This window comes from Pleurodeles waltl, chromosome 8, assembly GCF_031143425.1.
Source record: "Pleurodeles waltl isolate 20211129_DDA chromosome 8, aPleWal1.hap1.20221129, whole genome shotgun sequence".
Classification (NCBI taxonomy): Eukaryota; Metazoa; Chordata; class Amphibia; order Caudata; family Salamandridae; genus Pleurodeles; species Pleurodeles waltl.
This window is the reverse complement of record NC_090447.1, coordinates 194761426-194786011: the sequence shown is the minus strand read 5'-3', so window position 1 is coordinate 194786011 and position 24586 is coordinate 194761426. Positions and strand designations below refer to the sequence as shown.

The window sequence follows — 24586 nt, the reverse complement described above, 5'->3', positions numbered from 1 at the left end:
ATAGGGTGTAAACCTGTGGTAGTTAACAGAAACAGTTTGTAAACATCAGATAAATGCACACAACACCAGCAAACCTGCTGAACAATGCAAAAAACAAAAAAACAAATAGGTTAATGAAGGAAAAAGGCAGTGTTAAATGCTAGATTTGTAAACACACAGCGGTAGCAGCAGGGAGCACTCATCACTGCAATGCAGAAACATGACAAATTTTCTGCAGGCCATATTTCTTTAATCCTATTACAATTTGGACGGTAATCATCATATACAAGATTGCTCTAGCTCAGTCTTTCCAACCATTCTGTGAGATAGATAAGCCGATCGCCAGCAAGCTGGAGGGGAAGACACAGCTCCCCCGCGTCATTTCACTTGGGGCAGATAAAGGAGGCATCCCAAGAAGTGACATTCATGGCTCCCAAAGTGACATTATACAGAGGTGTGCTCGGTTGATGTTTCATTGCAGATGCCTAAACAGTGCTAAAATGCTTATTTTTTGTAGCCTGAGAACTAATATCCTTGGAGCACATGAGTCACAATAATGCTTACAATTTGACATTTATAGGACTAAGTATATTTAAAGGGGCAACCCAGTGCAGAGAAGCGGAAGAGTTCTCTTTGCCAAGCTCCAAGTCTCTAAAAATTCTAGAATGTTTTTTGTTTGATGATGTCAGCTTAGGTTCTGACAGGCACTGTGAAATCATTCACTGGATGCCCCTTTTAAGGGGTGAGAGAGCGTAGCTTATATAATCAATATTAACATGAAATGTTTATGAACTAATGTATAATAATGCTGCACAGAAAATGTATTAATATGTTTTGCTAAAATGCATGCTTGAAAATGTGCCCACGGGGAGTGGCCACCAATGTATACAGAGACTAATAAGATTGACTAATAATGTTGAAATGTTTTATTAAAATATGATTTTACACTAATATTGAAAGGGTACATGTTAGACTTCTGCTAATAAATCATTAGGCCTTGGTTAGCATGAGTCGAGACCTAGCTGCCTGACTCTCATATTAAATGTGTTTTTCTAACATGGAGTGTGCAGACTTGCTAAAGGACATGAGCTCTTGTTTTCCTCCAAACTACAAGCTGAATGTAACTGTAGTAGATCCGCTCTCATGAAATTCATCCTGCTTGTATAAACATTTTAGCTGAATGCAACACCGTAGATTAATGTTAGGGACAAGGTCGCCTAAACCGGTACAGACAATGGAACCACTGACTGAAGATGCGAAAAGAATCGCAAATCATACCAGACATTCTACCTCTAAAGACGTCAATCATAAGGACCAATAAAATGCATGAGAACTGTTATGGGGTGACAAATTTGATGAGCTAATTTGAAGTTAATTGGTTAAAGATAGTGGGGTGCAACCCCTTGTCCAACCAAATTTTAGGGGAATGTACAATGAAAAGGGGATAAAAACCCTTGACACCAGGAAGAACGAGAGAGAATGGAGAATAGGAGACTATGAGAGAGACTAGGGGAGATGCTGATGTGATTTGCTATGATCCAGACACTTTGTCACTTTGCTTAGTAACTTGCTAGTTTTAGTTAGAGCCATTGTTGTCCTTAGATTGCCCGTTTATACTTTACCCACTTATGAGGGAAGTGCCCCCTTTACCGGAGCTGAGTTCCTGACTGGTGGCGAACCAACTGATTTCCTGAGGACGAAGACCTCTCTGAGTGCTGATCCAAACTTGGAGGGTAACTATATGACAATTAAATTGTGATTGTCTGTTTGCTTTTCCTTTCTAGGTACCAACTGCTACTTTTGACAGAGACCATAGCTAGATGTTTTCCAAATTGGTGTTACTAAATTGTTTTGCATGAAGCCCAACATGCCAATGCTAATTCGAGGTTAGTTAAGAGGGTTCACAAAACTGACGCAAATAGACAAATGACTGAATCTATGCTTTCTTAAACTGACGTTAATGATACTCTGCTGAAGTTAACCTATGTTGATGCTGTGTTATGTTCTAATAATTGTGATTCTGGCTTTGATGAAGTCTTATTTGAGTTGCCAAATTGTGACAATGTTGATGAGCTTTTTGCTATTGAGATTAATAAATTTGCTATTAGAATTGTAATCAATAGGGAATAAATATCACTAAATCTTACTAAACTGGTAGGTTATTCATGACTGAAAGGTCATGGTGGTTCTTGAATTTTATTAATGTCTTTGACTAAGGTGAATTGCATTGATACAGTAAATATTGATGACATTATTGACGTATTGATTGACATGTTGATTAGCTATCTCGTCCTAAGGTGTCTTCAATCAGGGTCAAAAGATTCATTGGCCTAAAACGAGTCCCAAAGGTGAGCAAATTAGTCATAAAGGAATGCGTTAACAGGGGTAACCCATTTTCTCAGATAAAATATGTAATATGATTAACCTGACTGGTCGTTTGTTTTACTTTACATTAAAAAAAAAATCAGAATCAAATAAGCAGCCATGTACCTCTGCACATTTTAACTGTGTGCTGTCATCATGTCCTATTAAAATAAGTGCATGTGTACTTCACCCCCCTGCCTTTCATAATTACTCAGATCAAATGCTGAGGCTGGGCAAAGTGGCGAATGTTCTTACGGGGTCTGACAGAATACCTTCTGATCTCCTGTAGCCATCTGTTGTGGGTTGCACGTTTGTGTTATGTTTGCATATACTGTATGAACTACAGGAAATAAAGTCACTTCATACTTTTTGGTGTGAGAGTAGCGGACTGGCCACCTATCCAGTTTTGGAGTACACAGTCTGTTTTATAATGACCCTGTCCTCCTTCACTATTTTGATCTTTGTGTCGTGTGTTGTGGTATCAGTGACTCGAAGAGAGATGTGCTATCCTCACTGTCGATCAGAATACATTAAGAGCAATTTAGAAAGAAAGTAGTAAATCTGCACCTGCAAAAGTACTCCTACGAATGAGTGCAGATTTACTGCCTTTGGAATTCGCCAGCATTCTCAGTAGTTTGTTTGGAAATATGTGCTAAGCAGAGGTTTGTAGACATACTGCTGGGAAAGTCATGTAACATACGCAAGTGCACTCATTTCCCCAGAGTGTAAATCTACATTAACATCAGAATTGTCCCCCTGGAGAAACCCATTGCTTACCACTTTTTCCACCCATTTCCTACCCCGTGCATGGAAGTTACTACTGTTTATTTCTCCGCAAATACAGCAGAGAAATACATAGTAGTACACCAACTAATCTTGCAAGTATTCCTGTTGTGAATTTCTCACACTCATTAATGTAGATATTTGGGCCATAAAAATATTTTTGTGAATTGACCCACTGTGTTTTTATTTGCTTACATTATATGAGTAACAGCAGGTCTGTGTTTAGCATGTCACTTGTCACTAGCTGGACTTTAGTGCCAATTGAACAGGATTTTCCACAAGCTTTGCATAAGGACAGGGATAGAGTTCCCATGTTCAGTAGCTCCATTACTTTTAAAATAAAGACAGAAACATGAGGGAGCATGGCAATATGGCCTTCAGGCACTTCAGAAACTGGAAAAGGCAATGTATGCTTTTCAACTTGATTAGTAACAAATAAATCATACTTCACAAAGAGGGCCATGGTGGAAACAATGATTTCACTTGTCCTTTGCATACTGGGACACTGAGAACACTTACTGGGAACATGTGTGTTTCACATTCCCAGGTGAATGTTATTACTGGAATGGCAACAGTCCCATACCTACTAGTGCAATGTGTAAATTGACCAGACAGTGGTTACCAAGGCATTTTTAGAAACTGGCATGATAATTCTACTTTACACACTGAGAAAGTATAAAGTGACATGGCCAATGTGCATTTTATATACTGATGAATGTGGATACTTGTGTAGCAGTACGTGCTATAGATACTGCCGAGTCAATATGGACACTAGCAGGATGGCGACAGAAAACTCTAGCATCTCAGCTGTGTCCTGAACCTGTAGTATCCATAAAATACCATCATATATCATCATAATTATTATCATAATTTTTATCACTAAATTCCTTGTTATACAACGATACACAAGCCTAGAAATAGAAAAGTTAATCTCTGTTCACAGCATTCCATAAAGATTATGTTGGGTGGAATTCTAGATTATCAAAGGTTGGAAGTGTTGATCTTCGAGAACAACACCTCTCTGTGGAACGACTACTGTTGGCCTACTCAACTAGGAGCAGCACCAACTCTAACAGACCAAGCTCGCAACCTTGGCATCATCCTAGACAGCAAGCTCTCCATGAAAAACCAGATCAGCGCAGTCTCCTCCACCTGCTTCCTCACTCTTTGCATGCTCTGTAAAATCTTCAATTGGCTCCTCATCAACACCAGACTAACTACCACTCAAGCCCTAGTCACCAGCTGGCTGGACTATGGCAACACACTCTATGCAGGAATCAATACGCACATTCTGAAGGGACAACAGACCATACAAAATTCAGCAGCCAGATTCATCCTCAACTTCCCTAAATGGACGCACACTACCCCTCACCTGAAGAAGCTCTACTGGCTCCCAATTCAGAAGAGATGTTATTTTGAGATGCTGATTCAAACCTACAAGGCCCTTTGCAATCAAGGACCAGCATACATCACCCATCACTTGAACTTCCACCAACCCTCCAGACACTTGCACTCCGCTTCCCTCTCCCTCCCACACACAGCTCTGCATCCGCCGAAGTAGCAGTTGAGGGGGATCCTTCTCCTACCTTGTGGCAAAATCCTGGAACAACCTCCCCCCTTCCCCAGCAAACCTCCTCTTCTCTTCTGGAATTCAGGAAAGGACTAAAGTCCTGGCTGTTCAATGGAGCCCCATAGAAGCTATGTTCTCAGCACTTGGATAACCTTGTGGGTGATTAGATGTGCATAAATCCTGTTTGACTGATTGATTGGTTGGATAGTGGACCATTATGCATTATGTTACAAAATTCAGATTTCAGTCTTGTGGAAAGCAAATGAGTTGCCACCAACTTCAGCTCACTGAATTAATGAGACAGTCAACAAGGTTTTGCAGCACTAATACAGTGTTGATTTCAGATAATCAGGCAAACTACTAAGCATTACCCAATGGATACCAGTTGTACTGACAGCAAAGGGAAAACTCAACCAATTCTTATTCATCTAAGTATCAATGATGGAAAATGTTAATTCAATAATAACAAATTTATCTTTCACATAACTTGGAAGCTTGAGGATAATATGGGTGTTGGTGGTGCAATTACTAAATGACACTGCAAGACTCATCAGAGACTGGTCCAAAAATGAAGGCAATCACTGTGATCCTTAGTAAACTCCACAAGTAATGTGACTTGCAACCAAGGTATGGTTACTTATATGGACTCTGAAGCATTGATTGGTCAACAAACAGAGAACTATACCTTAGTCGTCTATGCCATATCACCACCACATTCTTCGAAATTGTGTGGTTGAGGCTTTTGATGGCTTGAGAACAGTAAAGGTTTGTTGTCATAACTGTTAACTAAATATTCCAGGATGTCCAAGATTTAATACTAGATTTTTTGTGGAGAGAACTGAGAGTGGGGGATGGGACTCCGTATTTGAAAAAAAAAAAAAATGTTTTTCTGGAAGAAGTAATATGTTGATTTAATGTGGTGAAAAATTTAACCAAGAGGCGTTTTGTCTTATAAGTGGTTTTTAAAAGTAGTTTCTTGGAATGGTTTGAGGGTTTCATTTCCTTTTTTTCTTACTATTGCACACAAGCACTTTATGTCTTTTACACTGGTCTTTTCTTTCCTTTTTTCTATGATAGAATGGAGGGTTTTGGAACTGTATTAAATGAATTTATTTATGTGATAGATTATGATTAAAAATTAATTTTTGGAAAGAATGTGAAGGGTAATGGTGTGTATGTATATGTGAGTTTTTTAGTAGTGTGCCTAGGGGTGTTGTTTTGAAATCAGTTAGACCCATACCCCTTTGGGGCTATTTGGGGTTACCCTCTGTGGTGATTTATAATATGCCTGATCTTTGGCTGCGTGTTTCAAATCTTTAAAAGAAAAGGGACATTATTAACTGAAAGACAAGTCTGTGAGGTAAGGCAAGCATTATTCAATATATCCTTTAATAACTATCAGGGAACAGGGGTTTGGGAACAAGTGAACAAAGGTCATCAATATATCAAAAGACTAGAATTCTAGATGCTTGGTTTCTCTAAATTTAAACACTTCACCCTCAATTACTGCAGATATAACAATATTCATTGTCTTGTTATTCAGGTAGAATTAAAATGACTCTTAATTGTATTATCTGCATGTACTATAGTTCAGATATTCTTTCATAGCATTTTAATTTTATTAAACATGTTATGAACCTGATATAATACATTGGGAGTAACAACCAATCTGACTGGATTCTACTGAAGTATGTCTGGTGATTTAAGGGTTTTGAAAAGTTGCTTTTGAGTTTGATCAACCATATCAATGTTTTATAGAAATATTTTCATTGCAATATGGTAAGCAAATAACATTTTCATTCATGTTTTATTCTTTTTCTCTGTTATGGAGATACTTCTTCCACACAATCTGGTATTTCCTCAACTATACTTCAAGATCTCGAAGTGCTTGAATAAACCACTTATTTGTAGTTCTGGAGGATTCAAAAACACTAGGATCCCACTAACACACAATATTAGCACAACAGAAAAGCTTGGTGTGCCATAACTCCCTTACAATGAGTATTTGCTTTTAATGCCAACACTTGGAAGTAGTTAACTAAACATTAGCTCATAATATCCAGTCAACCCCATGCACAGTGTGTTTATTTTCTCTGTGGTTATATTTTATGTTAACAGCCATTTAAATTTGTCTCCTCAGGTTCATCAGTACTGGGAAAATTAAGCAAATCCTGGGTCTTTAAATGCAGCCCTCGAACTACAGCCTGCAGTATAAGTCTGATGCATATCACACAAATTATCCCAACATCATGATGGTTTTACTGTCAAGAGACACGTAATGACTAAAACAGATCTTTATCAAAGAATAATAACCAGTAAATTAGAGTCTCTCTGAGAGATAGTGGATTCTTGTCATTAAATAACCATAAAAATAGAAAGCTTTCATTTGGCAATAAAAACTGACAGTTTCTACATATCCCACTACCAAGGATGAATTAGGTAATAGGAACAGCCATAGAAAAAAAATAGCCAAAGACCTCATCTAGCCATGTGTTAGGCACCTCTACTACACCCAATTTATGAGAGACAGTGAAGCAATTTTTACACACCAATATAGAAGGGTAGAAGTGATCTACATTCAATTGAATCACAATTTAAAGCTGACTCATGTCACTAGACAAGATGAATCCATAGTTTGATTGGCAGGTAAAGACTGAGGGGCAGATTTATGGAAAGTGGTGCTGCACCTGCTGCATCACCACTTTTTTAGCACACCCCTAGTGCCCATTTAAAATATGGCGAACCATGGTGGTAGTTAGGGTGACTAGCATTATGATTTTGTACGCTAGTCTGGCGCTTTTCAGGATTAGCGTAAACAATTATGACACTAATCCTGCAAAGAACCCAGAGGCCCATTGTAATAAATGGGAGCCTTTTTTAACGCATGCTCTTGGCAGGTGTTCAAAAATGCCAATAAAAATGGCACAAAGGAATCTCATAGATTCTTTTGTGCCATTTTTACGTCCCCCCTAGCGGCAAACGTTCCCCTTGCACACATTGGGGGTCATTCTAACCCTGGCGGTCCACGACCGCCAGGGCTAAAATGATGGGAGCACCGCCAACAGGCTGGCGGTGCTCCCATGGGCATTCTGACCGCGACGGTACCGCCGCGGTCAGAAATGGGAAACCGGCGCCCGCTGCCCTAGGGAATTCCGACCCCCTTACCGACCCCCTTACCGCCATCCCCCCCTGGGGGCCCCTGCAGTGCCCATGCCATTGGCATGGGCACTGCAGGGGCCCCCTAACAGGGCCCCACTGAGATTTTCAGTGTCTGCATAGCAGACACTGAAAATCGCGACGGGTGCAACTGCACCCGTCGCACCCTTTCCACTCCGCTGGCTCCATTCGAAGCCGGCATCCTCGTGGAAGGGGGTTTCCCGCTGGGCGGGCGGGCGGCCTTCTGGCGGTCGCCCGCCCGCCCAGCGGGAAAGTCAGAATTACCGCGGCGGTCTTTTGACCGCGCAGCGGTATTCTGGCGGTTCCCGCTTGGCGGGCGGCTCACCCCCATTATGTCTGGCGCAGGCATAATGTGGTGCAAGGTGTTACAAAGTGGCACAATGCATGCATTGCACCACTTTGTAAACATGGCACCGCATTTTTCACCTTCCAACGCCACATTAGCGTAAAAAAATTATGCTAATGTGGCATTGGAACTGTGCAAGGCCAGCATAAATCTGGCCCTGAGAGTCTTGTGGTGTGAACCTTTATAATCAACTCTTTCTTATGTATGCAGGATCTGTTGCTAGCATAACTGATGTCTGATTTGGAGATCTGGGAAAAAGACTTAATGGCAACACATTATTAATATTACTCTATCATAGTGACACTACAAGCAGATTCCTTTTATCACTGAATGATATTAGTAAAGAGTCCAAGCCTTATTAGCATACGGAAATAAAATGATGATTTAATCCTTTTTAAATCAATTGTTAAGTTGTAAACCATTGATACAAGGAGCTGCTAATAAAGGGACAGATCTGTGATAATCAGAAGCAGGACTCAATGACAGCAGAGGTTTTACTATCAGTGACATAAAAAAAAATGTGGTGCATAGAAATGGATGTAATTATTTACATTAGATACAACTTTCATAGATAATATCTGTATACAATGTAATAAACTACTGATAGCTGAGATCAGGGACAAATTAGTGTGGAGGGTGAGAATATTGATTTTTAAGGATTTTTTTCTATCAGGCTGGTTTATTCTGTATGCTACTTCTGAGGGCAGTAGGATGCACATTTCTCCTCGCGGTGGCCTATGGAGCACTGACCTTCAGAAATAGAATGGCCAACTGGCTAGACAGAGCACAGTCATCGTATTACTGAAGAGTGTTTCTGCTCCAGACTGCACTTCAAATGCTAAAATTTGGTTAGAGTTTGGGCTAACCTCACAGCAATGGCTACTAAAAGCAAAGTTTTTAGCTTACAATTTGAACGCCAAGCAGGCGAGGGAGGACACGCTCAAAAACCTCATATGGAATTTAATAAGTAAGATGGTAACAAGCTGGTATATGTTTCTCACCCAGGCCCTGGAGGATTTGGAGACATGCCCAATTTGGGCAAGCGGGCTTCCGGTACTGCTGGTGGCAAAGTTGCTGATTAAACAGGCTAGGTTAATTTCAGCAGATCCAGATGCATGTGCAGTGAATAACCTTGGACATGGTAGCCTGGAATCGATGTTGTATGAGTCCGGGTTCCTGCCCCTCTACCTGTCCATGCTCTTCAATTAACTTTGAAGTGTCAACTAATGGTCTGGTGCTTTGGGATAGTCCACTTGAAGGCCTACTGGAACGGGCGAAAGAATTTGATAGAGGAGGACAGGCAATGCTACCTTTGTGCTAAGGTTGGAGAGTCACTGGCCCATGTGCTATGTATCTGTGAGGAGCTGATCCCACTAAGGAAGTTTTGACTTCAACTGCTTTGGCGTACTTTAAATATTCAGACTTGCCAAGGAACTTTAGATGTTTGTTTAAGAGGGGAATCGGCACAAGTGACCTCTTGCTTTGTGAAATTTATGAAAGGTGCAGCAGCCCTGCTGGCCACTTTGGCAACCACAAAGGGCCTGCCTACAGATAGAACCCTTACAAATGATCACTCCTTGACTGAAGAGTAAATCGTCGTGTGAACCACCCCTTCCCCCCCTCGGAAGAGAACAGCCTTTGGGCTGCTTACAATGGGGAATTTTTTAGAGGATGGGGGAATCTGCCTACTTATTTATGTCTCCCTTCTTATGAGGTCAAGTCTTAACATTTAAATGTTTTTTTATTTCTGTTTTTGTTGAATGATCTATTTATCCCTGTGTTTTTTATTTATTTTCACAACAGTGGCCACTGCCAGCACATAAGGCTCATTTTAGATTGTAATGATTTTAAGTGGTCATGCAATAAATAAATACATTTTAAATTTGTAGGTTTTCCAAGGGAAAGTGGTAACTGCCTGACCCTGGAAGCAGCTGATTTGCGGGAAATGCTGAGTGTAATGCTAATGATGCAAATGCGGACCTGAAGCACATGGATAATACTCCCCTGTGCCAAACCATGTTTTTATGTATTTTTATGCAGTTTTATGTAGTGTGAAATCAACCTGAAGGAATTTGAGCGCTTAACTTGACCAGCAGTTACTTTTTACCATTGTTTAATTTGTAAAAAAAGTAAGTGTCAGGGCCCTTCTCTGGAGACCACTGATGCTTACACCGCCCATTGCCCCTGCCAGTGCTGCCCATGACAGTAACCCGGAAACTACTAACCATCACCTTACTTCAAATGTGACAATGCAGACATTTCCAGACCACCCAAAGCTAAAAGAATATCTGGGGTGGCAAGTAGTATTTATTTTTAATGTTATTGAAAATGTAAACAATACTGTTGTGCTCATTAAAAAAATAGATAGACAGTGCCACCATGTGGTGGACTGTCATTAGTGCTGGTGTTGAGACTTAAGTGTTGGTGCCGAGCTAATGAAACCATTGGCTCAAATTAAGCATTGCATTTTACATAGTCATATTTCTGGCATCAGAAGGAGTCCCTTGATGCAATGAGCAACCACCTAGCAAATTAAATAGCTGAGCTCTAGCATACAGGGAATATTTGTTCACAGGCATCCTATTATTAGAAGAACCCTGAAGGCTGCTAGTGAGGAATGCAGTAGAAACCAAACCCTTATTAAAAAACTCAGGGGGTAAAGACATCATAAAAACAGGGAAGATATGCCTTGTAAGCATCAACGCGCGCACACAAACATGCAAATAAAACATCTCATTAAAGAAGTGATGACAGGAGGGAAAAGCTTGTTCCATTCCTTTTGCGTCCTACCTGGCAATTTTGTATCAAGTGCTGGCACGCACTGTATGCCTCTGATGTTTAAGAATATTGCAATGTGACTGGCAAGGTAATTGTAAAAGGTCTTCTGGAAGTGCAATTAAACTTGACAATTGTGGTGGCCCCTAATGTGAGCACGTGCCAGAATGAACTATGAAAATTGTGTAGGAATGAACCACTCATTACACCATATAAAGTGCATGTAATCTCTTAGGCAGCCTTTGAATAGCCCACAGACATTTTAGTTGTTGGGAAGTTCCATATTTTGAGACATTGCTTGTGAAAGCGATTTGTGTAGTGGAGGGTCTTTTGTTCGTAGTAAGTTCGAGGCGTAGTGGCAGCATGCACTTCTTGACAAAACATTTAAGGTGTAATTACTCTTACCTTATCTTTATATGCAAAAAGAGCTGATAAACCATCCACACCTTGTAAGTAAATATGTTTTAAATTGTACTTAGCTATATTAATCTGCAACTCTGAAATAAAACTGGGTAAGCTTGTCCATACCAAGATCTCCCAGATGATTTCACGTTTCAGTGCTGTGCCTTAAGGGCATCTTCACTCACTCATACTTCTTGCATTCGCCATCATGCCCACGTTGACTCTTACATTTAAGGACATTTATCATTCTACACACAAAAAATATCTTAGTCTTCAATAAACTGCTAAGAGGATATCCCTCTTCTCGTTACCATAAGTCTTGTCTCATACTTTCATCATGCTGCACACAGCAGTGTCTGTGTGTGCAGTTTTAACTATAAATTCGACTTGTCAAGTGTACCCACTTGCCAGGCCTAACTCTTCCCTTTTCTTACATGTAAGGCACCCCTAAGGTAGGCCCTAGGTAGCCTCAAGGGCAGGGTGCAGGGTATGGTTAAGGTAGGACATATAGTAATGTGTTTTATATGTCCTGACAGGGAAATATTGCTAAATTTGTTTTTCACTGTTGCAAGGCCTGTCCCTCTCATAGGTTAACATGGGGGCTACCTTTAAATTCGATTAAAGTGTAGATTCCCTTTGGGAGCTGATGGACATGTGGAGTTTGGGGTCTCTGAGCTTACAATTTAAAAATACATCTTTTAGTAAAGTTGATTTTAAGATTGTGTGTTTGAAAATGCCATTTTTAGAAAGTGAGCATTTTCTTGCTTATACCATTTCTGTGACTCTGCCTGTTTGTGGATTCCCTGTCTGGGTCAGTTTGACAGTTGGGCTGGTTGCACCTCACACTAGACAGTGACAAAAAAGGAGCTGGGGTGTAGTCTGCATTTCCTGATGAGCCATCTGTGCTAGGAGGGAGGGGAAGAGTGGTCACTTACACCTGCAAGGGCTGTGCCTGTCATCACACAATACCGTCTCTGACACCCTGGTGCCTGGCCTGGGGCCTGGGGCCTGGGAAAGGCAGGATTTCACAATCAAAATAGACTTTACTTTGAAGTAGGCCTACTTCAAAGGAGAAATTGGGTATAAGAAGGGCACCCAAAACCACAGACTTTAGATCACTTCTGGACATCAAGAGGAACCTCTGCCTGGAGAAGAGCTAAAGAGCTGAGGAGAAGTGCTGCCCTGCCTGTGACTGTGCTTTGTGGAGCTATCCTGCAGTTGCTGCTTCTGACAGAGTAAGAGGGCAAAGACTGGACTTTGTGTGCCTTCCATCTTGTGAAGAAATCTCCAAGGGCTTGATTTAGAGCTTGCCTCCTGTTGTTTGAAGTCTCAGGGACAGCAAAGACTTCTCTCTGCCAGCACCTGGAGTCTCTGGAGAGACTCCTGCTCTGACAAGTGGTGCCCTATCCAGTCCCTGGGCCCTTGAAAGGAAAGTTGGTGGAAATCCAAGGAAATCGATTTCGGACGACTTCAGACCGACGCCGCTGCTGAATTCGGTGACGCCGCCTGCAACTGACGCCGTGATCTTCGCTGGAACGCGAAGACCTTCGCAGGCCCGACGCCGCTGCAGCCCCCCTGAAGTCCACAACTCCGTGGAAGTCACCGCACCACGTCGTGACCGACGCCGCTCGAAGGGCGCGGATTCAACATTTCGCACAGACACCGCGATCCCGATTTCGCGCATCGACTTGTTTTCACTCTTCACCAAAGGTACTGTACTTGGGGGTCAAAGAGACTCCATGTCAGGCGCCGCTGGTGTCGGCTTGTTGGGAATGACTCCGTCACAACGCCGTGTTAACACCTCATCGAATCATTTTGTGTTTCTAAGCGCTATTTTTGAGTTTAATCTTTAAAAGTTCATAACTTGACTTGTGTATGTCGGATTTTTGTCATTTTGGTCTTGCTTTGTTTAAATAAATATTTCCTATTTTTCTAAACTGGTGTTGTGTCATTTTGTAGTGTTGTCATTAAGTTACTGTGTGTGTTGGTACAAATACTTTACACCTAGCACTCTGAAGTTAAGCCTACTGCTCTGCCAAGCTACCAAGGGGGTAAGCAGGGGTTAGCTGAGGGTGATTCTCTTTTACCCTGACTAGAGTGAGGGTCCTTGCTTGAACAGGGGGTAACCTGACTGTCAACCAAAGACCCCATTTCTAACAATAATAATAATAACAGTAATACAAATTGGACATTTAGCCCTTTACACATTTGCCATTGATCAACCCTTTAAGTTAGGGACAAGCAAGAAGGAGCTACTGTAGATTAAAGTTCAACACATTTGCTCTTTGTTACCATCATGTAGGTGTATTCATTATGGTGTTTGAACCAAAGTGTCACTATGGAGTCAGTTGAAAACAAAGGATTTTAGATATATACACCTGCAGGAAAAACAACACATTTGAGATTGTATGCATGTATTATAACTGTGTACAATATGTATTCCAATGTTGTAAGCCAATATACGTTTAGTTTTCCTGCCTGGGAGGGGCTGGGATCCCAGGCACAAATTATTGTTGAAAAGATGTTTTTGGTGTGATCAAAGAACAGCATGTTAGAATATTGTCTGACTAAACTATTGCACCCTAAATATCATCTAAGGAAATATCCCATGGAAATATTTCTGTATACAATTCTCGGACACAAAACCACTAATTTCCATATGCCTGAAAACGAACAAGCCAGTATTGCCACTGGCACACCAACATGATTTGAGGTGTGTAGCATACATTAGCTAGTGGTAATGCAAGTTTGTTGTGGCTATTAAGTACTGTGCATATAGCACCGAAACACTGCTTGAGTAAATTAAAGTTTAACAAAAGAGTATGTAGTATTTTACAGAAACCGACTTTGTCTCAGCCCAGTGATAGCTTAACAACTTCAAAGTTTGTGACTTTAGCTCTGGTAGAGACTGACCTTATCTCTACCATTTCAGTCTGGGCAAAATGATACACACTCTTTGGTACTATTGCAACTCATTTGCAAAGAGTATGCTGGCATCACAATTTGCAGTCATCAAAAAAGTAGGGATCTCCTATTTGTATAGAGGATGTAGAAGATAGTACATTTTCAATTAAAATATTAAAATCATAATCTACCAGTCTTTAAAACAATGCCCTGTCAGTATTCACAAGTATATAGGAAACATTTTAGCTAGTCCAGAGATAATCTGTGATTTTGAAGAAAATAATTCAAACCCTATTAAGAATGTAATGGTAATGCCCCAACAGACCAAATTAAACTTTATGTGCTCAGTTCACAAATATTTTCTCTGAGGCATATTCTACACTGTCTGGATCATCTCAGATGTACCGTAATCATCTTGAAATGAATTCATAAAGGTTGGCATGGCATCAAAGATGCTCCAGTCATTTTCCAATATCAACTTTTAATAAGATAAATGAGGTCTGATATTCAGATACTAATGGCATCTTTCTTGTGCTGTAGCATACTGAAATGGACTGTACCTTTTATCGATGAGTGTATCTGCTACACAAGCCATTTTCAGCTTCTATCCTATCACTACTGTGTGTAGCTAAACATCATATACAATGTGAAGATTAATTTGTGACTAGTTTTGTATTGTGTGATGAAGATACTCAATGCAACCGGTATGATCCAGGTGATATGCCGTGGCTGCATTTTCAACTCTGCTTTTGTGCTTACCTCGCAATCACAAACAACACACAACTGACTCCAAGGCAAGCAAGAAGCACATACATCCAGATATCAGGAGAGAGAGGATTTAGAAATGAGAAGACACCAGGATTTGTCCCATTTGGTTTCCGATATAAAATACTGATTCCCAGCGTCATGAATGGTTTGGAAAAATCAATGACCTTCTCTCTCACATAGGTAATAGTTAATGGTGCAACAGCCAGATCAGCTTTCTGGGAAGAGAAGCAAAAACATGTTACATACTTTAAGTATATATCTTTACAACACATCAAAAATATATTCCATCAAAACATTGACAGCTTATATGCATAGAAATATCAATATGCTGCATTGTGATTAGGTGCTGATCATTTAGTTTCTATCAGAGACTTGCAAGTGTGTTTTTGGACTTCCAGTTTAGGTCCTTGGCAGATATTGTTTGGAACAGGGGGGAAAGTGTATCCTATGCCTCCCCTCAGCTGACACTGCAGGAGTGGAGGTGATGTTTACTCATGGTAGAAGGACTTTTCTGCTTCCCCATATAGATGTTTCTAGCTGTGGCCAAGAAAAGTCAACCCTGTCTGCCCTGTCTGCTTGTAGTCAGGTAGAACTCCTATCTGATTATCTCAGAGAGACAGAAGTGCAGGGAGCATGGTGGAGGGCATGGGCTCTGATCAGGTGGTGTGGCTTAATACCATAGAAGGTTAAATTATATGATTGACATTGTAGACTAGCATCTAATCCTGCTGGCAGTAATCAATTTGACAGGCTCTCATTTTACGAGACATATCCCAGAAATGGCTGGTAAAAGATTGGTAAAGATACCACATATTGTCTCAAAATGTTGACATTGTTTTAATTCAATCAATTTGTGACAACTGAATTGACTTTTAACTACTTCTCTGCTGTTTTACGTACATCAATTGAGCCAATTCCTCATCGCAGCTTGCACATCATACATACATGAGATGATCCTGTAAACTTAAGCCATGCACTCCAATATCTTTAGATGTTGCTCTATTTTTTAAACATGCCACATCCTTATTTCAGTCTGTAATACATAAGCATGCAGAATAATAATGTTCCTCATGTTTCTCCTAACTCTTCTGGAGTACAGACATCTAGCTCCCCTGTTCTGTCAGGGAATGCTTAGCTTCTAAACCTCAACTCAACTTAATGATATGAGGCTCTGGAGTAAGACCTGCTCTGAGAGAGTTTGTTGATTAATAGTTGCCTTGCAGGATAGGAAGCATGCTCTTTGGTTACCTGTATGGCTAGGGGTTTAGTTAAATGTCTTTTAATTCTCCATCTGGAAGAAGAAAGCTGAAAAGGCTGATAGAGATCTAAGGCCAAGGCTACCTGGAACTTGCATGTTGGGAGAATTTACACTGTGGCAATGTCACAGAATAACAGGTGAGCAGGGTTGTGATGAATAATCTGTTCTTTTCTCTCTAACACACTCTCTCCCCCCTCCCATTTTCTCTCTCTCGCTCTCTCTCTCTTTTTATCTTCCTCTGTTCTGATCTCACACCCTTTCCTGGTACCCAGGGAACCAAAGGAAGAAGCCACCTTTGAAAGTATCTATTCTTTTATTGTTCAAAGTTATTGAAGTACAGTGACTTAATCATCTGTAAATAACTGAAAGCAGTCTGGCCTTACTGGATAGCATTTAATGTGAAGCTCCGAATCTCTATCAGAAGTGCCTTCTATTGGGGTGTTTGCAGCAATTAGCTTGTTTTTTTCACTGGTTCTTTGATTTTGGTAGAGAATGCCAAACTTCGGGCTTCCCTGTGGCTACCCGCAATGTGAAATCTGCTGCTGTAACAGAATACCCAGATTAATAAATGGTAATGTTGATTTTAAGAAGTATTGCAATCCTTCCTATTCTTAAAGGCCTAGGCCTTTTTTGTCTTTCTATGATCTTCGTTTGGTCCCATCTGCCCTCGAGTCACGCATTTGAACTGCTGAACTGGATGTGATTTTATTACCAGAGGTTCTGTAATTGGAAGAAATATTCTCAAGAGTGATTGAAGTTCTTCTCAGCAAGCATACATTTGTGCAGTTCAGCCCACTTCCCAGATGTTGTGCACAGATCCAAACCTTCTGTGATATTTTTGACACAGGGGACTATCCTCTAACCGCTGTATCGAGGTCCTTGCTCTCTTGAGGAGTAGCTATGCATGCATTGAAAAATCAGTATGAAAGTATTAATTAACATACACCAACCCACATTGTTCAAGAGGTGTGTTCACTTGTTTGCACCTTTAGCTCCTATGGTCATGCAACATGCACATGCATCAACCAGATTGTTTCACTCAACATATTAAACTATTTGTACTTTGGAAATTAATGATCTAATCCTTTTAAATTAAGATAGATCTACAGGAGCATTTTTAGGGTACTTGCACAGAGTTTCAGTGGTGCCTTTTTTAGTCAACAGTAAGCCTCCTTTCAAAAGAATGGCATATTTTTGTTTTCAGAAAAATATGCTTGAGATGCTGTGTTTGATTTACTAAGTTTCACGACATTAGCCATCAAAAAACTATAGCCTGATCATATTCTCTTGTGTTTCAAAGACAAGGATGAAAGAGTGGAATGAAGTACTATTTGCAGATTACTTGTTGGTAATCACCAAGATTTTACCCTTCTTTTCTTTATCGCATTCCTAAAGATTTTGGCATCAAAAAGTTTCAAAACTCTTGTTGCAGCTACTTGGGCATGAGGATCATGGTTAGTATATTTAACTTCATGCGTTAAGGCCACTACATAACAATACAACTGTGACACCGAGCTCACCAAAGTGTGATGTTAACACACAAAAATGGTGTCTGCAGTATTTAATGTTTTGTTTTTAACTAATGAGTTTATAAAACTGTAGTGAGGGTTGACTTGGAAAGGCATCCTCACAAGATATAAAAGTCAGTACTGGACTGTGAAATGTGCAGACATTTTGCTTTAATGTGATACAGAATGAATTTGAGATTGCAGTAAAAAGAATTAGGTTCTGATTTAGATATTAGCGGATGGATTACTCCATCACAAAGGTGACGGATATCCTGTCCGCCGAAATCTAAATACCACAGGAAATAATGGGATTTAGATTTTGGCAGATGGGATATCCGTCCTCGTTGTGAATGAGTAACCCATCGGCCACTATCTAAATCAGGCCCTTAATGTTTGATAAACACAAATGAGGGACAAATAATGTCCAACATGAACCCCACCTTTAAACTTGCATTTATTTGTGTACAATGTTTTAAAAATTAACAAAGACCACGACATCATGAACAGTATTTGTCACCTTACAAAGATCTTTTGCTACTTGAAAAACATCATAAAAGTAGAAAAGTTTAAATTTTCTTACGTGATCAATCAGTTCTCTGACCATCCCATTCCATTCCCCTTTGTCATTCTGGGCTCCATATTTACCATCAGCCACCAGTTTCACCTCATATATAAAACCCAAAATGTTTGAGAGTTCCTTTAAAAGATCCAGGCAATATCCTTCAAAGCGGTCATTCCCGTATAAAGGTTTATCGGACTTTTTGTACATCACGTATGGGTCCTCCTATATCAAAGAAAGGCAAAAGAACATGTAAGATTTTACAGCTAAAGCACAATTAGAGTCACAATCAGATTCACACTTCTTTAATGCATTTAGAGACTTTTTCCTTGTCATTTTATTTGGCCTCGTCACCCATTGAGCCTACATAGACTTAATTTGGTAGGCAAATTCTAGAAAGCAATGTAGAAGCATTTTGCCCACGTGTGAGATTTAGACTTTTGGGCTAACCTTTAAATCGTTGTGATTTGGATAGACAGACCTTTTGGACATCAACTGTGCCACTGTCATCTGCTACCCAATTAACAGTAGCACTCCCTCCATCCATGTAACTTGATCACAATCAGGAGTATGCAAACTGCTAATCATTTAGGGGTTCTCTGCATAGTTCCAACTATTATAACATGAGTGACCTTCCTGAAAGGAGCTGTCATGCAAAGTCTTGTCAAACTCCTGAATCTTAAGAGGGAACGACCCCTTCTTCTACAAGACGCATCGAGCAATTGAGAGGGTGGGGTCTTACAAAGCATAACCTTGATGATGCAAATGCAATTTATGCTGGATTGTCAGTTTATTAGTGAAAGCATCTACAGGCTGCCCAGAATGCTGCTGCTTGTCTGGGACTTGAACGCACTAAAAAAGATTCTTCTGTGTCTTTACTCAGAAATCAAAACAGAGCATAAGCAGAATAAAACATATATGTGTATTGTAGGAAGGCTATAGAGCACGTGCCTCCAAACATGAGTTTGGAAGCCCTACTCTATGTAAGGGTTTGCAGCTCTCACATATTAATTTACACCCAAGATGTACATACATGGACTCCACACATCACCTGCTTGAAAAGCAGTAACCATGCCTGGCCTTTAATTGTTAATGTTATACCCCAAGTCGTATGTTGTGGAAGGCTGTGGTGTATTTTAATGACATATTAATAATTAGTGTGACCCTCTCTGAGTTGGAGACTGGCATGAATTATTAAATGTTTGGTTTGAAAATTTGATCTTTGCTGTATGTCTGTGGACGTATGAGGCAAACAGATATGTAAAGTAAGTCGTATCACATGGGAAATGGTGTAAAATATATGTCTTTGTGACATCTTATTAAAAAAGTAACAACGATATTAAAAATGGTTTCCAGACCATCTAATGTGCCCTATGAGGCAGTGTTTTCACCCTGAGCGTGCCTGAAGAATGTTGATTCTGTTTCACACAATGCAACTTTATCGGATTTAGCCACGGTGTTATGAGCATAATGCAACTCAACTTCTGCACAGGCAGAATGCGTAAAAGGGGACTCATGGGCCCTCTAGAATATTCTCCCAAAGTGTTCAGTAGGATTTACATGTGGATCTTTAATCCTGTCATTTGTGGGAAGAGTATGACATTTGCTTTGCCTGCTTCTATGCTCCAAGCAGGATAAACCTAAGGAGATTAACAGCCATACTGAGAAACTTAGAGTACCCTGGAAAGGATAGTGAAAGAAGAACAAATTGTAAGATCCTTGGCATTGCACATGTTAATAATACAATAGAACCTTGTGTTTATACATATATAAGATTTGAGCCGTAACAGCATATAGAATGCATGCCAGCGGAAATGGTAATAAATGTAAGTGATCCGCGCTGCTCATTTTCAAAACAGTGGATATATTATACAACAGTTATGATGAAATCTTCACACTGTTTTCACAAATAGGAATCTTCACAGATGATTACTCAGGTGTTAACTTAAAGCTTCGAAATGTAAATAAGTGGGACTAAAAGGTAGACACTTTGAATATAAATGTGGCTAATTAAAGACTGGCTGACTTGGACTTTAACATTACAAGCTGTTTTGTTTTAGCAGCAAATTTATATTTAAAACATGAGACTCCATAGTGTGATCCTAGTAATATCCAGACTAACACATTTGTGAGTATCTTTACAAATTACTATTTATTTGCATTAGATTCCAGTTGATAACTAATGTATATAAATGGTGACAGAAAGTGGGCGGTATATAACACTCAAGTTTCAATAGGTTGAATAAGCAGCATCTTAAGCTAGGGGTATGTTCTGTGTGTGTGACATAGAGGTCATAGCTTCAAAATGTTGTATCTATTTTATAAGAACATGACCTCCATGTTTCATTTATCCTACTCATTATAGGCTTAATTATGGGTGTTCTATAACTCCTCATTGTCTTGTAACAGGAGTTATCATCCCCTTCAGGAATTGGTGAATTATTACTCCTGCTGTCATTGGGTGCAGTACTCCTTCATGTGTTACCTGGTGTATATCTTTCAATTCCCATACCTTGAAGCATTTGTGCCTGGTAAACATTAGAAATATTTTTTTGCATGTAGGAATTGATGCAGAAACACTAATTCCCACATGTTGGGCCTGTTCACAAAGGTAAACTAGGTTTACGTTTACCACTTTCGGTAGTCACAAAGGGCATTTACGAGTAGTATCTTTACACTCACACTCAGGGTGAATAATCAACTCTGGGTGCAGAGTGTATCCTCAGCATCCAGGGGGTACTCTCTGCTCCTGAAGTGTGTTGCTCACACTCAGATCATATTTCTACATTGTAACCAGTTCATTAGTTGAAGTCCTGAGACGCTAACATTTTAATAGCTGGGCCACAATGGCCTCTCTTGATATCAGTAAAGGATAGCATCACATACTGATTAAGGCCTGCTTACAACTGCACAAACATCATTATCTTTGTTTTCCAATAATCCTAAATCAGAATTGGGAAACACAAGGAATTATCATCACCTCTTGGAACAGTGCAAATTAGGATGTTAAATCTCAAAATAAACATGGGTTAAGCAAACAAATTGTGTTTAAGAGATGATAAACATAAGTTTTCCTGAATGATTAAAGAGGCTACTTCTAATTAGATATTCCTTTTTGACTCAAGATTGACATGGAACCTTTGCATAGCAAGCAAAGCTAAAGCAATGATGACATTTTGCTGCATTGCATTTTCAAGTTTGATACAACAGGGTCTCTTCATTACCATGTATCAAGTTTCACAAAGCTATGGAAGCTCCTTTGTTCATCCTGGTTTTGAGATTTGGTTCAGACTAGATGCAATGATCTTCTATTTGTGTTAGATATGTGAGCTCCATAGGGCCTACACCAATTAACTGTTATCTTGGATATGGCTAGAACTCACAAATGCATACTTACAAAATATAGAAATTATATGTAATTTATATAAACTAGTTTGAGTTCCAATTAAACATTTTTACAAGCATTTAATGAAGAAACACAAAATAAAGTGGTTTTTACAGCAGGATATTTCGAAAATGCCCCGTGATACAAATGTAATAGCTGTTGCTGCAAACTGAGAGGTGAGGCCTGACACCAATGAGCATGTCAGATCCATAGAGAAGCACCTGAGGCATTGATATGCCAATGTCGTACAATATTCTTGAATGGCACCCCACTATTACCACAATATGGAGGATTATGATGGAAACCCACCTCTAGTTCCTTGTAAGGTCTAAATGGGCAGTGGGTGACACCCAGCAGTACTTTTGGCTCCTATGGGCTGGCAGCCTTAGAGGACTGACTGCAGGACCTGGTGTACCAGGTGGGCTCTCCTAGACAGTAGCACCCACAGCCTTCAGACTGCATTGAGACTTTGGTTGACCATCCCTGCAGCTTGATTTGGTGCAGAGAGTTACAACCTCGTAGGTACCAAAGAAACGGCCAACATAAACTGCTCCAAGATGTCGGTTCATTGATCATGGGTGAGAGGAGGGGGAGAGGTGTTGTTGTAAGGGGGGTGCTGTTGAAGGCCCCAAAGGCATGCACCCCACAAGCACTGCGGTGAACAGAAAGATCGGGCCAGTCCCCCAGGAGAAGCCATGAAAAGAGGACTGTTGCCAGCAGTGGCCATCTTGGAATGGCCTATCCTCTCTCATACAACTACTGTGTAGCCCCAACAACATGCCTCCCGACAGCCATAGTCGGTGGGATACTGTATCTGATGGAAGTTGCAGCCTAGCAACATACAACATTCCCATTAATTCAGTGAACTCGGGCTTATCTTCAGTGGCAAACAGGGACTCAGGATATGCACTTTCAGTAAGCAACCAAAGGCACACATATCTAAAGGCTCATGCAGAACAGTGACAGGGACACTGACAGAATTCTCCTAAAGTGGGTGGCAGATATATGATGGTGGGGAAACGGTCTTTACTACTTGTCATCTTTACTACTTGGCCAGAGCCATGCAGATCACAACCATGCAGTCTTTACCATGCTTGCCCTGAACCACGTATGTGCCTAAACCACATAAAATGCGTGGTTAAGGCTCCATGCATATGCGTGGTTCAGGCACACAGCGGGGAGAGGAATGCGGCTGCCGGGTAAGTGGGACTGGGGTGGGTGGGGGGTCAGGTTGGTTTTTTAAGGGGTGAGTGTTAGGGCTCAGGGTGGGGGGAGGCTGGGGTCGTTTTTAGGGCAGGGTGGGGTTTGAGGGCTGAGGGGGGGATAGGCAGTTTTGGGGGACAGTTTTAGACTCAGGGCAGAGAGGGGGTCAGGGTACTTTGTTTTTTAGGGGGGGGCAGGAAGGTTTTAAGTCTCAGGGCGAGGAGGGTCTGTGGCCAGGTTTTGGGGAGGTGATATTTTTTGAGGTGGGGGAGTGTTTTAGGGCTTAGGTCGGGTGGCGGGGTTATTTTGTTTTAAGTGTGGGGGCAAAGTTCTAGGCCTCAGGGTGCGTGAGGGGGTTCGGGTAGTTTAAAAAAAAACATTTTTAACAAGGCCCAGGGTTTTAGGGGGGTCGGGTACTTTTTTTTTTGCACGAGCAGAGTTTTAGGGCTCAGGGTGTAAAGTGGCTTAGGCTTTGGTTGGGGGGGGTGGAGGTTTTTTAGAGGTTGGGTAGTTTTAAGCCTCAGAGTGGGTGGGGGCGGATGGGGTACTTTTTTAAGTTAAGGGGGAGGGTTGTATGGTTGAACCATGCATGTGTTTACCACACATACCTTTACTAGCCATGCTTTTACAACAGTACTTGTTGTAAAGGAATGCGTGGTAAAGACGAGGTTGTGGATCTGACCGTGTTGTTCAGCCACGTGTGGTTCTACTATGTGTGGTTCAGTTGTACAACCATGATGGTGACAGTAAGCAGAGGGTTGGTGCCCACCATATACATGAAACCAGTGTGCATATAACCCCAGGCAACATTACTTCAAGTAACCATGCTTTCCTCCACAACCAGGAACTGACAACCCCTCCCATAAAAACAGACCAACAACCCACCATGTCTCCTTTTCCAGAACAGGGGACACTGGGACCTTTACACCTTTCACTGGCACTATCTCCTACTGGGGACCAGAAGGCCAAGCACAAGTGACAGCTCTTTTTGGAAGCAATGACCAAGAGCCCACAGACATGACCTATTGTATCCTCCACCATAGATACTGCCCACACAGTTACAGACCCAGCCCTTGCTGTGCTGCTAAAGGTACTATCAGACATTAAGGTTTCAAAAAGTTTAGTAAACACAGCAGTGGAAGCAACTACAGTAGAAAAAATAGTTATTAAGGGGGGAAGGTCACATCTTTCAAGGCACAACTAACAATGATGGAACATCCTATCATGGCAGCGTTTAGATAAGAAGTCAAACTGGGGAGTGAGCTCTGATGCCTTCACAAGAAGACCATCAATCTAGAAGACCGGAGCTAATGAGAATCACTGAAATAATGGAACAATCAGACAAAGATGACACGTTGGCCTTTGTTAGTACCTTTAACCAAAACACTGAACATCACTATCAATCCTCCTTGGGAATTCCAAATGGAACACAGGTACGCTCATGCCTTAGTTCCTTTTCTACTCACCATAGACATATCCCGATCTGTTGTATTCAACATCAACAGGACAGGCATGTAATACTGGCAGCAAAAGAGCATGGCCCTTACCAGTACAATAACAACCAAATATACTTCGGGAAAGACTTTTCAGCAGAAACTAACATCA

General features: G+C 40.8%; 1 protein-coding gene across 5 annotated transcripts in view; it reads right to left on the bottom strand.

Moving 5' to 3' along the window:
- GRIK1 (glutamate ionotropic receptor kainate type subunit 1) overlaps positions 1-24586 on the bottom strand; it is a 990817-nt gene that overhangs the window by 181767 nt on the left and 784464 nt on the right. For all 5 annotated transcript variants that reach the window (XM_069204055.1, XM_069204056.1, XM_069204053.1 and 2 more), the window contains 3 exons: positions 18415-18618; positions 15060-15283; positions 1-13 (listed from right to left, as the gene is read on the bottom strand). The exon at positions 1-13 is cut by the window's left edge and continues 106 nt beyond it. In XM_069204055.1, the coding sequence (XP_069060156.1) occupies positions 1-13; positions 15060-15283; positions 18415-18618 (441 nt within the window). The remainder of the gene's footprint in view (positions 14-15059; positions 15284-18414; positions 18619-24586) is intronic.